Genomic DNA, 13,249 nt, shown 5'->3' with positions numbered 1-13,249 from the left:
TAACTGTAGTTTGCTTCTCCGTGGCCAGTTATGTAGATAACTAGATAATTTTATCCTGAAAATTAGTTAATTGGCTTCTGACCACAGAAGAAAACAATCTCATCAATTTCAAATTTACTGCTGATGGAACTTGAAAACTGTACCATGACTGGCTTTGAACTGACCTCCTCCAAAGGTCAGAGGGGAGGATTTTTGGATAATCTGTATTGTGCCTATATATGAACATGTCATTCAAAGCTATGTACTTTTTCTCAAAATGTTAATATATATAAATTGTAGAACAAAGAAGATACATTAATAAAACCTTTAACATGTTCAGAATAAATGTTGTTAAAATGAAAGGAAAGATTCCCAAAAGTAAACGTGTGAATGATTCACATCATCCAAAGAAAAAATAAAGAGTGTGTCCTCCAAAAAGGAACTTAATTGTAGATCTGTGCCACAGTATGACTGCTTTTATACTTTCAGTAATTATATCATTTTATTATTTCCTGTTTTTAACCAATTACTTGGAGTAACCGAAACATTCTCTTTCTACCAATGTAGATTACAGGAGACACCAGAAACACTGAAATAGAAAATGGTTTATATCAGAGATAAAAAAAACTGAGCTCTTGCCAGGCATGGTGACTCATTCTTATAATCCCAGCTACTTGGGAGACTGAGGCAAGAGGATTGCAAGTTGGAAGCCAGACTGGGTAGCTTAGCAAGACACTGTCTCAAAATAAAAATTTAAAAAGGGCTGAGATGTAACTCAGTGATAGAGCACTTGCCTACTTGAGTTTATTCTCCAGTACCATACACACACACACACACACACACACACACACACACACACACACACACACACACATATACTTACATGAGTTCTTCCCTACTATTTTGATGTTAATTTTTTTTTTTTTTTTGAGAGAGAGAGAGAGAGAATTTTTAACATTTATTTTTTAGTTCTCAGCGGACACAACATCTTTGTTGGTATGTGGTGCTGAGGATCGAACCCGGGCCGCACGCATGCCAGGCGAGCGCGCTACCGCTTGAGCTTAATGGTAGAGTGTTTGCCTAGCATGTTCAAGGCCCTAGGTTTAATCTTTAGCATAGTTGCGAATTCCTCCAACCCTAAACCTTCCCCCCAAAATATTGTAAGTCTAGGATCACTTGTTAATCATAATTCCAATGTGTTTATTAATAACTAAACCTAAGTAATTTTAATATCTCATAAGTAATGTATAAGTGTGAGTCCACCTCATTTGTTTTTACTAAAATTTAATAATTAGCCATTTAGTAGTCTTTGTTGTCAAATATCTGTATATATTTCAGTTATTAACTCAAATGGTTGACCTAAATAGCTCAGAGACTCTGGGAAACTCCTGAAATATCTTTTATTGAAATATATATTTATCTGAAAGATATAATAAGTGAAAATATCCAGTGGAAGTGATGTTATAACCTAATACCAATGTGAGACTTACATTTGCTCTAATTAAAATGAAATCTTGGATTCCTCCTGGGGTTCTTAAGGCATCATGATGTTGTCTTAAATCTAAAAAGAAGCAAAGGGTACCATTAAGAAATACAATCGTACTAAATATTTAATCTTTCTGGTGACATATTTAACATAATTATAAACCCCAAATATTGCCAGGAAACACTTGGCTGACTCATTAATTGAAATCATTTTCTTGCCCTGTGATGCTTGGATTAAAATCTGAACTTCAAGAGTTGACTAGCATACTATTATTTTTAACTTCCTTTTGACGATTTGTGACAGTCTCAGTATGATCCACAATTTGTTAGATCTTATGATGAAAAAAATGCAAGTTCTTTCTTTTGATTCTTATAGGCAGAAGTGTGGTTCTGTAGGCTTTTTATACATTTTCATATATGATCAAGATTTAAAATTTTTAAATTGGAAGAAAAAATCTAATTGCTAGTGGCTATGTAAGTTTTTATGACCTACTAAACTTTGGTATAGGACATTATTTTATAACATAACAATGTTTATTACAATCACTGATGTACTGTAACAAGTAAGTGACTGATAGGTTTCTATCCTTTGATTTGTTTCTTCTTTGAGAGGTAGAAATGGATAGGCCTTGCTTAAGTGGCATAATTAGGAAGAAAAAAATAAGCCTATTCCAGATTGCTGGGGTGTGTGGCTACTTTTTTCTCTCCATCCCTTTTGTCATTCATCCCTCAGTTTTCTTCTCCAAAAAAACTTCTCAGTCATCCCAGGTTTCTAAGCATCAAATATATTAATTTATAGCTAGTGAAAAAGGTGAGGTCCTGATAGAGAATAGGAAGGTCTGCCAACCTGCTAGTGCATTGTGCTTCTTAATCAGTTTTGGATTATCAGATGTTTTGAAAACTTGAAACCTCCTCATAAAAATGTACAAAACCCACACATAAATTCTAGGAGTTTCATAGATCCCACCCACCCACATTTTGCAGCTCAGACGAGTTGCATAATTCCTTTAAGCCTCTGTTTGTTCATCTGTATAATAGATAAAAAACTCTGTCCCCGATTCATGGGTATTTTAGAAGAATATGAGCATTTGCGTGGAAACAGTTGAAAATAAATGTGTTACAGAACAAATTTTGTTACAGTAAGATAGAAAATATGTGCATATAATATTCTTTTATATATTACATATATATATATTCTTTTATTGAAATTTTGCCTAAAGTAGTTGTTTCCCTACCTGGTTTTCACAATTTTTATATTATATACTTATGGTTTCATGGACTTGTATTCTATCATAACAATTTATATGTGTGTATATAAATAAATGGTAACACTATTTTCAGCTGCTTTAGATTACCTATATCAATGGTTATACCTCTCAAGTTGTAGCATATATTATAACTATAGAAGATTTGAATTTTGAATAAAAAATATCTAGGGAAGTTTCTTCTATTTTGGATGAATGAATACTTGTGGTAGCTGTAGGGTGATATAATATATAATTAAAGATAATTGGATGATCTTAGGAAAATTCAGAGTCAGTTTCTATAAACCATGGTTATCGTGTTAAATCACGTTAAGAAAAATCCAAAACATCAAAGTGAGTATTACACTACAATTGGTACATATTGGAGACAGAGGGTCTTATAACATCTTTCTTTAATGGATTTTGTTGTTTGTTTTGGGTTTGGGGGGGTTTTGGTCCTGGTGATCCAACCCAGGACCTTGCATTTGATAACACATGCTGTGCCACTGCGTTACGTCCCCAGCCTGGTTTCTTGTTTTTTAACTTGATGAGAAGCACTATTATTTGGGAAATATCTGACTTTTAGAGGTTAATTTACAGAGATTTCTGCAATGGTGTTTCAATATTAACATGAACCAGATCATTGGGCTGATATTTCTTGAGAATTTTCTGACATTTAACCTTTAAATTCTAGTGCTAACCTGTTCTTAAAATTTCCAGAATGTATTTTTCCATTTGTAGCATATAACATATATATTCTAGCTGAAGATTATTAAGGGCTTTTTTTTTTAAACTTGCATTAATGTGGTAGATTCTCACTTGATTTCTCAGAATATTAATAATTTAACCATGTTGGGGGTTTTGTTACATTTTTTTCTTTTAACTAAATGATGTTTATTAGTATTATATATATATATATTAGTATCCTTCCTATTTTAGGATGCACATTCTCAAGGTGAGGTGGTATCATGCTTGGAGAAAGGCCTGGTGAAGGAAGCAGAAGAAAAGGAACCCAAGATTCAAGTCTCTGAACTCTGTAAGAAAGCCATTCTCCGGGTGGCTGAGCTGTCCTCGGATGACTTTCATTTAGACCGGCATTTGTATTTTGCTTGCAGAGATGATCGGGAGCGTTTTTGTGAAAATGTGAGTCAGCCTAGAAGCTGTTCTTCTTTCTTCCTTTTCTTTTTAAATATCTTTAATACTGTATTCCAAAATAAAATAAACCACAACAAACCCTGAGATGCAGAAAAGCCATAGAAATGAGAGATGGAGTCAGTTCTAGGAAAACAGAAAACACTGTTGGATGCTCAGCCTAGATGATTTATCATCTTGTTAACAGTTGGCTTCTAATAGTCTCCACACATTATTTTTTCTACTTTGTCTCACTTATCAATTTCAATTCTTCTGTCCATTTTATCTGTAGAAATTTTATTTTATTGTTGAATTCTGTTCACATTTATTATATGGTTAAAACTGACACATGCATATTTACATGGTTTGGGCTAGTACCTTCTTTAAAAGCCAAATTCTTGATTACTACCTGATGACCTGGAGGCCTTGAGTATGGGGGGCAAGTGGTCTATGTCACTGATCTGTGCCCCTATATCCTATAGACAACTTTCTGACACTTTATAGTCTACATTCTCACATCAAAAGACTGAGAGTGACTTGTATATACTTCCTCTCTGCCTGATGTTTTGGATTAACACATTAACTTTCAGAGCCACTGAAGAGTTTTTGTTGGTGCTAGGGATTAAACCCAGGGCCTTATGCATGGGAGGCAGGCACTCTACCAGCTGAGCTATATCTGTAGCCCTGATTGTTTTATTGATGCTAAAAGTTGTAAGAAAGGAGATTTATTTGACACTTCTCTTTGTTCTCTAACTGTATTTTCTAGAAAGTTTTATATGAGATCGTAGATGATGCACAATTCCTTAGTAGTTACTTAGCTAATAGTAATAATAACAACAACGTGTGTGTTTTATCTTACAGACACAAGCTGGTGAAGGCAGAGTGTATAAGTGCCTCTTTAACCATAAATTTGAAGAATCTATGAGTGAAAAGGTATTAATTTGGAACAACTTTATTAATTTCTTTTTCTTTTTTTTTCTTTATACCAGAGATCAAACCCAGGGGTGCTTAACACTGAGGCACATCTACAATCCCTTCCCCTTTTAATATTTATTTTTTAATTATAGGTAGACACAATAACTTTATTTTATTTTATGTGGTGCTGAGGATCGAACCCAAGGCCTCATGCATGCCAGGCGAGCGCTCTGCCTCTGAGCCCCAGCCCCTGCAACCCTTTTTTAATTTTAATTTTGAAACAGAGTCTCTCTAGGTAGATGAGGACCTCTCTTAGTTGTTAAGGCTGGCCTCAAGCTTGTAGTCCTCCTGCCTCAGCCTCTCAAGCTGCTGGGATTATAGGCATGTCCCACCACACCCAGCTATTAATTTCTTAAAAGCTTTCACAAACCCTTTATATAGTTGCCTCACAGTTTCCATAGGAGGGTTAGTTCCAGAACCCCTGAAGATACCAAAATCTAAGGATGCTCAAATCCTTTATGTAAACAGGCATAATGTTTGCATATAAGTGGGCACATTCTCTGTATGCTCTAAATCACTCTAGGTTAGTTACAATATTTAAATAATGTAAAAAAAAATAATGTGAAATATTATATAAATGTGCCTCACAGGTAAACAGCTTTTTAATTTTTTAGTAATATCTCATTAAACATTCTTATTACTGTTTTGTCTTGGAATGAATGCCTACCCATTTACTCCTGCCTTATGTCACACTGGTTTCACTTACCTGTGCTAAATTTTAACCAAATGTAAAGACCAGCATTTTAGACTACAGATATTATATATGCTTGCCTGTGAGTCTCCATGCTTGTCTCAGAAATTCTTGTGAACAGCTGAATACGTGAGTGGTCTTACAGCTCTCTTGCTGTGTTCTTTCTTCAGTGTCGAGAAGCACTGACAACCCGACAAAAGCTGATTGCCCAGGATTATAAAGTCAGTTATTCATTGGCCAAATCCTGTAAGAGCGACTTGAAGAAATATCGGTGCAATGTGGAAAACCTTCCTCGGTCCCGGGAAGCCAGGCTCTCCTACCTTCTAATGTGCCTAGAGTCAGCTGTACACAGAGGTAAGAATTCATTTCTTTTTATCCCTTTTTAATAATTAATAATGCAAATGCAAAAAATTTTTATACCGAATTCATTTTTAGATTTGTATTCTAAAGCTTCTTGTTTCCTAGTATTCTTTTTTTTTTTTTTTTGGTACCAGGGATTGAACTCAGGGACACTCGACCACTGAGCCACATCCCTAGCCCTATTTTTAATTTTTATTTAGAGACAGGGTCTCACTGAGTTGCTTAGAGCCTTGCTTTTGCTGAGGTTGGCTTTGAACCCTTGATCAGACTCCCAAGTTGCTGGGGTTAAAGGCATGTACCACTGCACCCCGCCAGTATTAATTTTTAAACACATATTGTGTAGCATTTTTAGGAGGATTAGTGTAACATAAATATTTCGTGTGTGAGCTCTGGGTCAGAGATACTTGACTTCAAATTATGGCTATATCACTAAACTAACTGTCTGGGTGGCCATTTTTATGTTTTTTTTTGTTTTGTTTTGTGTGTTTTTTTTTAAAAAATCTCTTACATTTTCCCAGTGGCATTTACAGCACAATAAAGCAAGGGTGGTGATGGCTAGAGTGAATATTTACAGTATAGTCTTTTGTACAAGCTTTAACTGTGTAAGCCAATGAGGATTGTTTTTTAGCTTTCATTTATACCCCTAATGGTTCTCTTATTGATAAAACTCTTTGATAATCTCTGTCAGTGGTTGAGCATGTGCTAATACGGATATGGTCCCGAGTTCAGTCCCCAACACCAAGAAAAAAACAACCTACATATTTCCTTTGGCAGAGCATTTGCATTATTAGTTTAGGAAATACATGTGTGTGATAAAGAAAAGAATACTGGCAGAATAAACCTGAGTTTCTAGAGTCTCCATGCGCTTTATGCTGCTAAAGCTTTTGCTGAGTCCTAAACTTTTCAGTCTGGATATTGTATGACTGGCCTGTTCTAGACTGAAACAATTTTTTTTTAAGATTTTTTTTTTAACTTGTAGATGGGCACAATACTTTATTTATTTATACGGTGCTTAGGATGGAACCCAGTGCCTTACGCAGGCGAGACAAGCGCTCTATCACTGAGCCACAACCCTAGCCCAGAAACACAATTTATTTATTTATTTTAGTTGTAGTTGGACACAATACCTGTATTTTATTTTACTTATTTTTTAATGTGGTGCTGAGGATTGAACCCAGGGCCTTGCACATGCTAGGCAAGCACTCTTCCACTAAGCCACAACCCCAGTCCCTAATTTAAAAAAAAAAAAAAAGCCTTTATTTTATTTATTTTTATGTGGTGCCGAGGATCAAACCCAGTGCCTCATACATGCAAGGCAAGCGCTCTACCCCTGAGCTACAACTCCATCCCCAGAATCATATAATTAATATGTGGTGATTTCTGATCCTAACTTAGGGCGACAAGTCAGCAGTGAGTGCCAAGGGGAGATGTTAGATTACCGACGCATGCTGATGGAAGACTTCTCTTTGAGCCCTGAGATCATCCTGAGCTGTCGAGGGGAGATTGAGCACCACTGTTCTGGATTACATCGGAAAGGGCGAACCCTGCACTGTCTAATGAAAGTTGTTCGGGGGGAGAAGGGGAACCTTGGAATGAACTGCCAGCAGGCGGTAAGGAAATTTTTTCTACTGCCACCTTGACTGTCACATTTTATTAGCTTATTGGCCTCGCCCTGACACTGTCCCAGCTTGCTTTTTCTCTATCATTTCTGTCATCACAGTGGAACATTAGGTACTAAGGACCAGACAGAATCTGGTTTCTTTGAGCATTTATTAATAGGAAAATAGAATTTCCTTGCAGAATAAAAGTTAGAGCTCATAATCAACAAAAAGACCAATATACTATAAAGAAAATGCATTGTTTACTATAGTTTCTAAAGAAAGGGTCATCACATGCTCTACTAAATTTACTGAACTCGTTGAACCAGGTTCTGATGAATCATTAAAGGGCTTTAACCTCTCCATACATTTTATTGAGCTGAATGTGAAAGTGAATTGACATGAGCTGAAACTTCTAAGAGTGTCTTTTTATTACTGATATGCAGCATGGCCTGAAGTATCAAGAAAGCATGTTATTTTCAAAATTGCACCATTTTCTCTTTAAGTTTTTTTTTTTTTTTTTGGTAGTTATAGATGGACAGAATACCTTTATTTTATCTGTGTATGTTACTAACCGTCAAACTCAGGCCTCGCACATGCCAGGCAAGCCGCTCTTCCACTGAGGTACAGCCCCAGCCCACACCACCTTTTCTTATTTGACTAGGGCACTGTGAGTGGAAGGTTCTCCTTTTGCCATCCCCAAATTTTACAGTGGATTCTATAAAGCTAGTTGGAAGAATTCACACCCTTTTGTTTAATCCAACTTAATAAAAAGTTGAGTTACTACAAATGAGATACTTGATGTAGTTAAAACATTTCAGTATATTGTATCTGTTTTATTACTGTTATATTTGTTTTTTTTTTTTTTTACTAGATACTAGTCTTTGAATAGTTTAAAATACCAAATAAAATAGTAGTACTCTCTACAATGAACTTTCCTTTTGAAAGCACAAGGATATTTTAGATATCCTAAAGTAGAAAGTTGAGGCTTTATCCTAAATGAAACTTTAGAAAACTACAATTAACCTTTTATTTTATAACTGAAATTTTTATTAAAAACTAAGTATTACTTGAATTTTATTTTCCTGCTAATCATGTAAAAAATTCAGAATTTTATAGTTGGAAGCAAAATTTTACCGACTGAAACAGATTTAGACATGGAATAAAATTTCATCAGGCAGAAGTGTGCATAGTTGTATGTGAACATCCCATGGTAGAAAAAATAGACAAATGTAGCCTCTTGTAGAATACCAGTCCCAGCCCGGTGTGGTGGCACACATCTGTAATACCAGCGACTTTGGAGGCTGAGAAAGAGGATTGCAAGGTCAAGGCCAGCCTCAGCAACTTAATGAGGCCCTAAGCAATTAAAAAAAAAAAAAAAAAAGGGCTAAGGAGGGACTGGGGTTGTAGCTCAGTGGTAGAACACTTGCCTATCATGTGTGAGGCCCTGGGTTCGATCCTCAGTACCACATAAAAATAAACAAACAAAAATAAAGATATTATGTCCAGCTACAACTAAAAAAAATATTTAAAAAGGGGAGGGGTTTGGGGATATGGCTCAGTGGCTAAGCATCCCTAGGTTTAATCCTCAGTACCAATGAATGAATCAATGAATGAATAAAAAAATCCCAGGCCCAGCTAGAAGAATAGCTTCTAGAATCTGCTGTGGTTTGAGTTTGTCACTATGTAGTTCCTTAGGAGCAGTTCTTGCTGGTGATTGCCCTAGGAAACCTCTGTGCCAATAAATGTGCCGGGGCCCCAAATCAAGAATGAATTGGGGGCTGGGGTGGTGGCTCAGTGGCAGAGCGCTCGCCTCCCACGTGCAAGGCCCTGGGTTCGATCCTTAGCACCACATAAAAATAAATAAAATATGGGGCTGGGGATGTGGCTCAGGCGGTAGCACGCTCCTCTGGCATGCGTGCTGCCCGGGTTCGATCCTCAGCACCACATACCAACAAAGATGTTGTGTCCGCCAAGAACTAAGAAATAAATATTAAAAATTCTCTCTCTCTCTCTCTCTCTCTCTCTCTCTCTCTCTCTCTCTCTCTCTCTCAAAAAAATTTTAAAAATAAATAAATAAATAAAATAAAAGTATTTTAAAAAATGTATTGGGAGACAGCCTTTATTTGCCCTTCATCCTGAACTCAGAACAGAAAGTTGTGGAGGGAAGTCAGAAGTAAGCCTGTCTTTTTACTCAGCCTAGACCTGTAGTGAAGTGTACAGAAAAAAAGAAAATAGACTGATTTAACTTTATTTTCAGGCATCTAGTTCACCCCCAGGGCTTTTTGGAATTTAGCCTGTTGAAAAAACTAGTGACTCAACTTGAAAGATAAATAAGTACCACCCATGGCAGCCTTTGTGCTCAGAAGAAAGTGCTTTCCAAACCTAGAGGGTAGCCTCAAATAGCGAGCTCTGGGGTTTTGCCCACATGAAGACTTGGCAAGTAGAAAAGAAATACTTTATTTTTTATTTTTTCTCACAAAAACTGAAGGTATTTCTTCAAAGAAAGAAAATTTCGTAGTCTTCTCCTGCATTATCCATTCTCAATCAAACAGAGTAATATTTTGAAACAATTTATTTTCAGACTTTTCTTCCTTGACATCAATACCTGTCTGTGGTTAACCATTATTTTTCACTCCTCTCTGCTTGGACTGATTTAGTGATAGCTCAGCAAGTAGTAAACTGTAAAGCATAAGGACAATTATTATCTTTTTTTGCGGGGGTACTGAGGATTGAACTCAGGGGCACTTGACCATTGAGCCACATACATGTAGGGCTCACTGAGTTGCTTAGCGCTTCACTGTTGCTGAGTGTGGCTTTGAACTGTGGATTCTCATGCCTCAGCCTCCCAAGCCTCTGGGATTATAGGGGAGTGCCACCACACCCAGTCATGAACTATTAACTTCCCTTCAGGCCTGGCTATATGAGTTTAGGCGAGCCTCTTCCAAATCAAAAGTGACTGTCCAGTTTATCTGTAGACTATTCATTTCTCCAAAGCTTTTTCCAGGTTTTCATAAGCATGTCAGGGGTTGGAATAGATTTGCTGTCATCAACTAATCGTGGTCTTTTTTATGTTTTCCAAATTGTCATCAAGAATTGATATAAATAACTTCCATTACAGAATTCAGGAAATCTTTCATGTTTCTCTCTTGATTATTGACTTCTTTTAACATAATAGAATAGGTTTTTTTCTTCATTTCCTTTGATCTGCAATCTCTGATAAATAGGGATTTATCAGATGATATCAATCCTATGGGATTGCAGGTCAGAGGATAACAGATCAGAGAAAGGTCCTAGTAAAGAGTAAGTCAATAACACAAAAAGGCCTCCAGTTCTTTTACTTGGAAAAAGATAACTTAAACCAATAAGAACTGTAGTTTTCAAAATTTTTTTTCTCTTATTTAAGATCACCTCCCCAAACACCATATGTCACCCATCTGTAGTAAAAATGATCTTTTATGTCTATAAAATGCTTTGCAATGTACCCATTCTTTTCCCAGATAGTATAATTTCTTATATTCTGCAGCTAAAGGAAACCAAAACTTGGAGATTAATCAACTTGAACATGTTCTCAAAGCTAATATTGAGCAGAGCCAGAGCCATTGATAGAATTCATGTCTTCTAGTCCTTGTTTTGGAGTTTTTTTCCTCTGTGCCTCAACTGCCTTCTTCTGCATTGAATTTATTCCATGGCAAAGGATGAACCAAGCAAAAGTAGATGATAAAGAATATCATATTCATCCAGGTGAGGTAGCACATCCTGTAATTCCAATGGTTCAGGATGATGAGGCAGGAGGATTGTAAATTCAAGGCTAGCCTCAGCAACATAGCAAGGCCTTAAGCAACTTCATGAAACTCTGTCTCATGAAGCATACCTGGGTTCAATCTCCCATATCGAGGCCTTGAGCCATGCTACGCAAGTGTTATACCACTCAGCTACAATCCTCCTGCCTCAACACCTCCAGTAACTGGGATTATAGGTGTGTAGCACCATACCCAGAAGTATACTAGTTTTAATACCAATATGATTCCAGCAAATTCTAAATTCATTTTAGGACTGAATTAGGTCTGTAACTAGATGTGTCTTCTCATTACTCTCCTCCGCTCAACTCTGGCTTGGCCCAAGAAGTTTAGTGATCTGATAACAAGTGAGCACATAAGGAGGGAGAAGTAGCCTTCAGGTCACATTACAAAGATGTGTTCTTATGCAGATGGTTTGGAAGAGGTAGATAAAGCCATTTTCACAATGAGTTGAACAGAAAAACTTGGATCAAGGTGGACAAAACAGTTGAAAAGTATTTGGCAGAAGTTCTTGAGTTTGGCCAGTGACAAGTGTAGTACTGTTAAAGTACGTTGTGATGTACTAGACTGAGAAATCATTGTATGATGGGATGACACTGCTATTCTCTGGTGCCTAGGTGACTTTCTTTCTTCCTTCTTGATTTTCTTTTTTTTTAAATCCAGCTGCAAACACTGATTCAGGAGACAGACCCTGGTGCAGATTACCGCATTGATCGAGCTTTGAATGAAGCTTGTGAATCTGTAATACAAACAGCCTGCAAACACATACGATCTGGAGACCCAATGTAGGTTATCTTATTTGTGTGTTCATCCATATTGCATTTTACTTGGCAGCACAGGGAACTTTTCCTCAAATGACGTTTGTGTGATTTAACATCTTGACTAAAATTTTGTGGAGTAGGAACACGTACAGACTTTTGCTAAAACTTGGAATTCAGACTTCTGATCTGCCTCCTCCACGTAGAAGAGACACTTAGAAACAGTACGGTGATGATGCTGTTGACAATGACTGAGAGTGCATGGGCCTGTTAGGTCACTGAGCAACTATAATGCTGATGAAAATGAGAGAAAAAAATATTCAAGATAAAGTGATACATACACTGGTACTCTGTATTTTTCATCCTATTTATATATTGACTCATTGCACACATTGGCTACTTGATAATTATCAGAAAGCAGTTCATTGTAATTGAAACAAAACAAATGTGGTAGTAGGAGCATGTAGTCATGGCAGAATGAACACTAGAGGTGCATCTAAGATCTAGGAAAGCTGAATAAATGTTATGGAAAAGCATTTTATTCTCTTGCGTTAGTTTTCTTCTATATGATGTGAAAACTGTTCTCAAAACCAGGTTGCAAGTAAGAACAGGTTTTCCATTCTGCAAAAATCTTTATAGCTTGTAGCTAATAGTACCTAGCAATAAAGTGAAGAGAATCCCGGTTTATCTTGAATCTGCTGTGTGAAAATTCCTTATGCTTAATAAGAATATTTAGCAATATAAAGATAAATGCATCAACCAAAAAGGGCACCAGAGAGGAGGAGGAAGAAAGGGAACTGCTATGGATTCAGAGATTTAAGACATTTTTCAGTTGAATGCAACGTGTGGGCCTTTGCTGGGTCCTAATATGAACAAACGTGTAAAAAGATATGAGATATGGGGCTGGGGTTGTGGCTCAGTAGTAAAGCACACGTGAGGCCCTGAGTTCGATCCTCAGCACCACATAAAAATAAATAAACAAAATAAAGGTTAGAAAAATATATATATGAGGTTATTGGGAAAATCTGAAAATGATCAGGATATTACATGATATTAAAGATTTTTTATTTCTTGGTAAGGTCACTATGGTATTTTGATATTTTAGAGAAACTTTCTGAATTGAATGAATGAAATGATTTGGTATCTCAGATTTTCTTTAAAATATCAGCAGGGGGAATAGAGTTAAAATGAACTTGGCCACTCTGCGAGGAGGTTAAAGCGACCAGTA

The 13,249-nt window shown here is 36.5% G+C and overlaps 1 protein-coding gene across 3 annotated transcripts in view; it reads left to right on the top strand.

The window, feature by feature from the left end:
* The window catches only part of Glg1 (golgi glycoprotein 1), a 123,177-nt gene that overhangs the window by 77,345 nt on the left and 32,583 nt on the right, over positions 1–13,249 (top strand). For all 3 annotated transcript variants that reach the window (XM_078032662.1, XM_021721734.3, XM_005318423.4), the window contains exons 5-9: positions 3,648–3,851; positions 4,701–4,772; positions 5,676–5,859; positions 7,261–7,475; positions 11,927–12,048. In XM_078032662.1, the coding sequence (XP_077888788.1) occupies positions 3,648–3,851; positions 4,701–4,772; positions 5,676–5,859; positions 7,261–7,475; positions 11,927–12,048 (797 nt within the window). The remainder of the gene's footprint in view (positions 1–3,647; positions 3,852–4,700; positions 4,773–5,675; positions 5,860–7,260; positions 7,476–11,926; positions 12,049–13,249) is intronic.

Source organism: Ictidomys tridecemlineatus, chromosome 15, assembly GCF_052094955.1.
Source record: "Ictidomys tridecemlineatus isolate mIctTri1 chromosome 15, mIctTri1.hap1, whole genome shotgun sequence".
Classification (NCBI taxonomy): Eukaryota; Metazoa; Chordata; class Mammalia; order Rodentia; family Sciuridae; genus Ictidomys; species Ictidomys tridecemlineatus.
The sequence above is the reverse complement of the archived record's forward strand: the minus strand, read 5'-3'. Positions and strand labels throughout refer to the sequence as shown.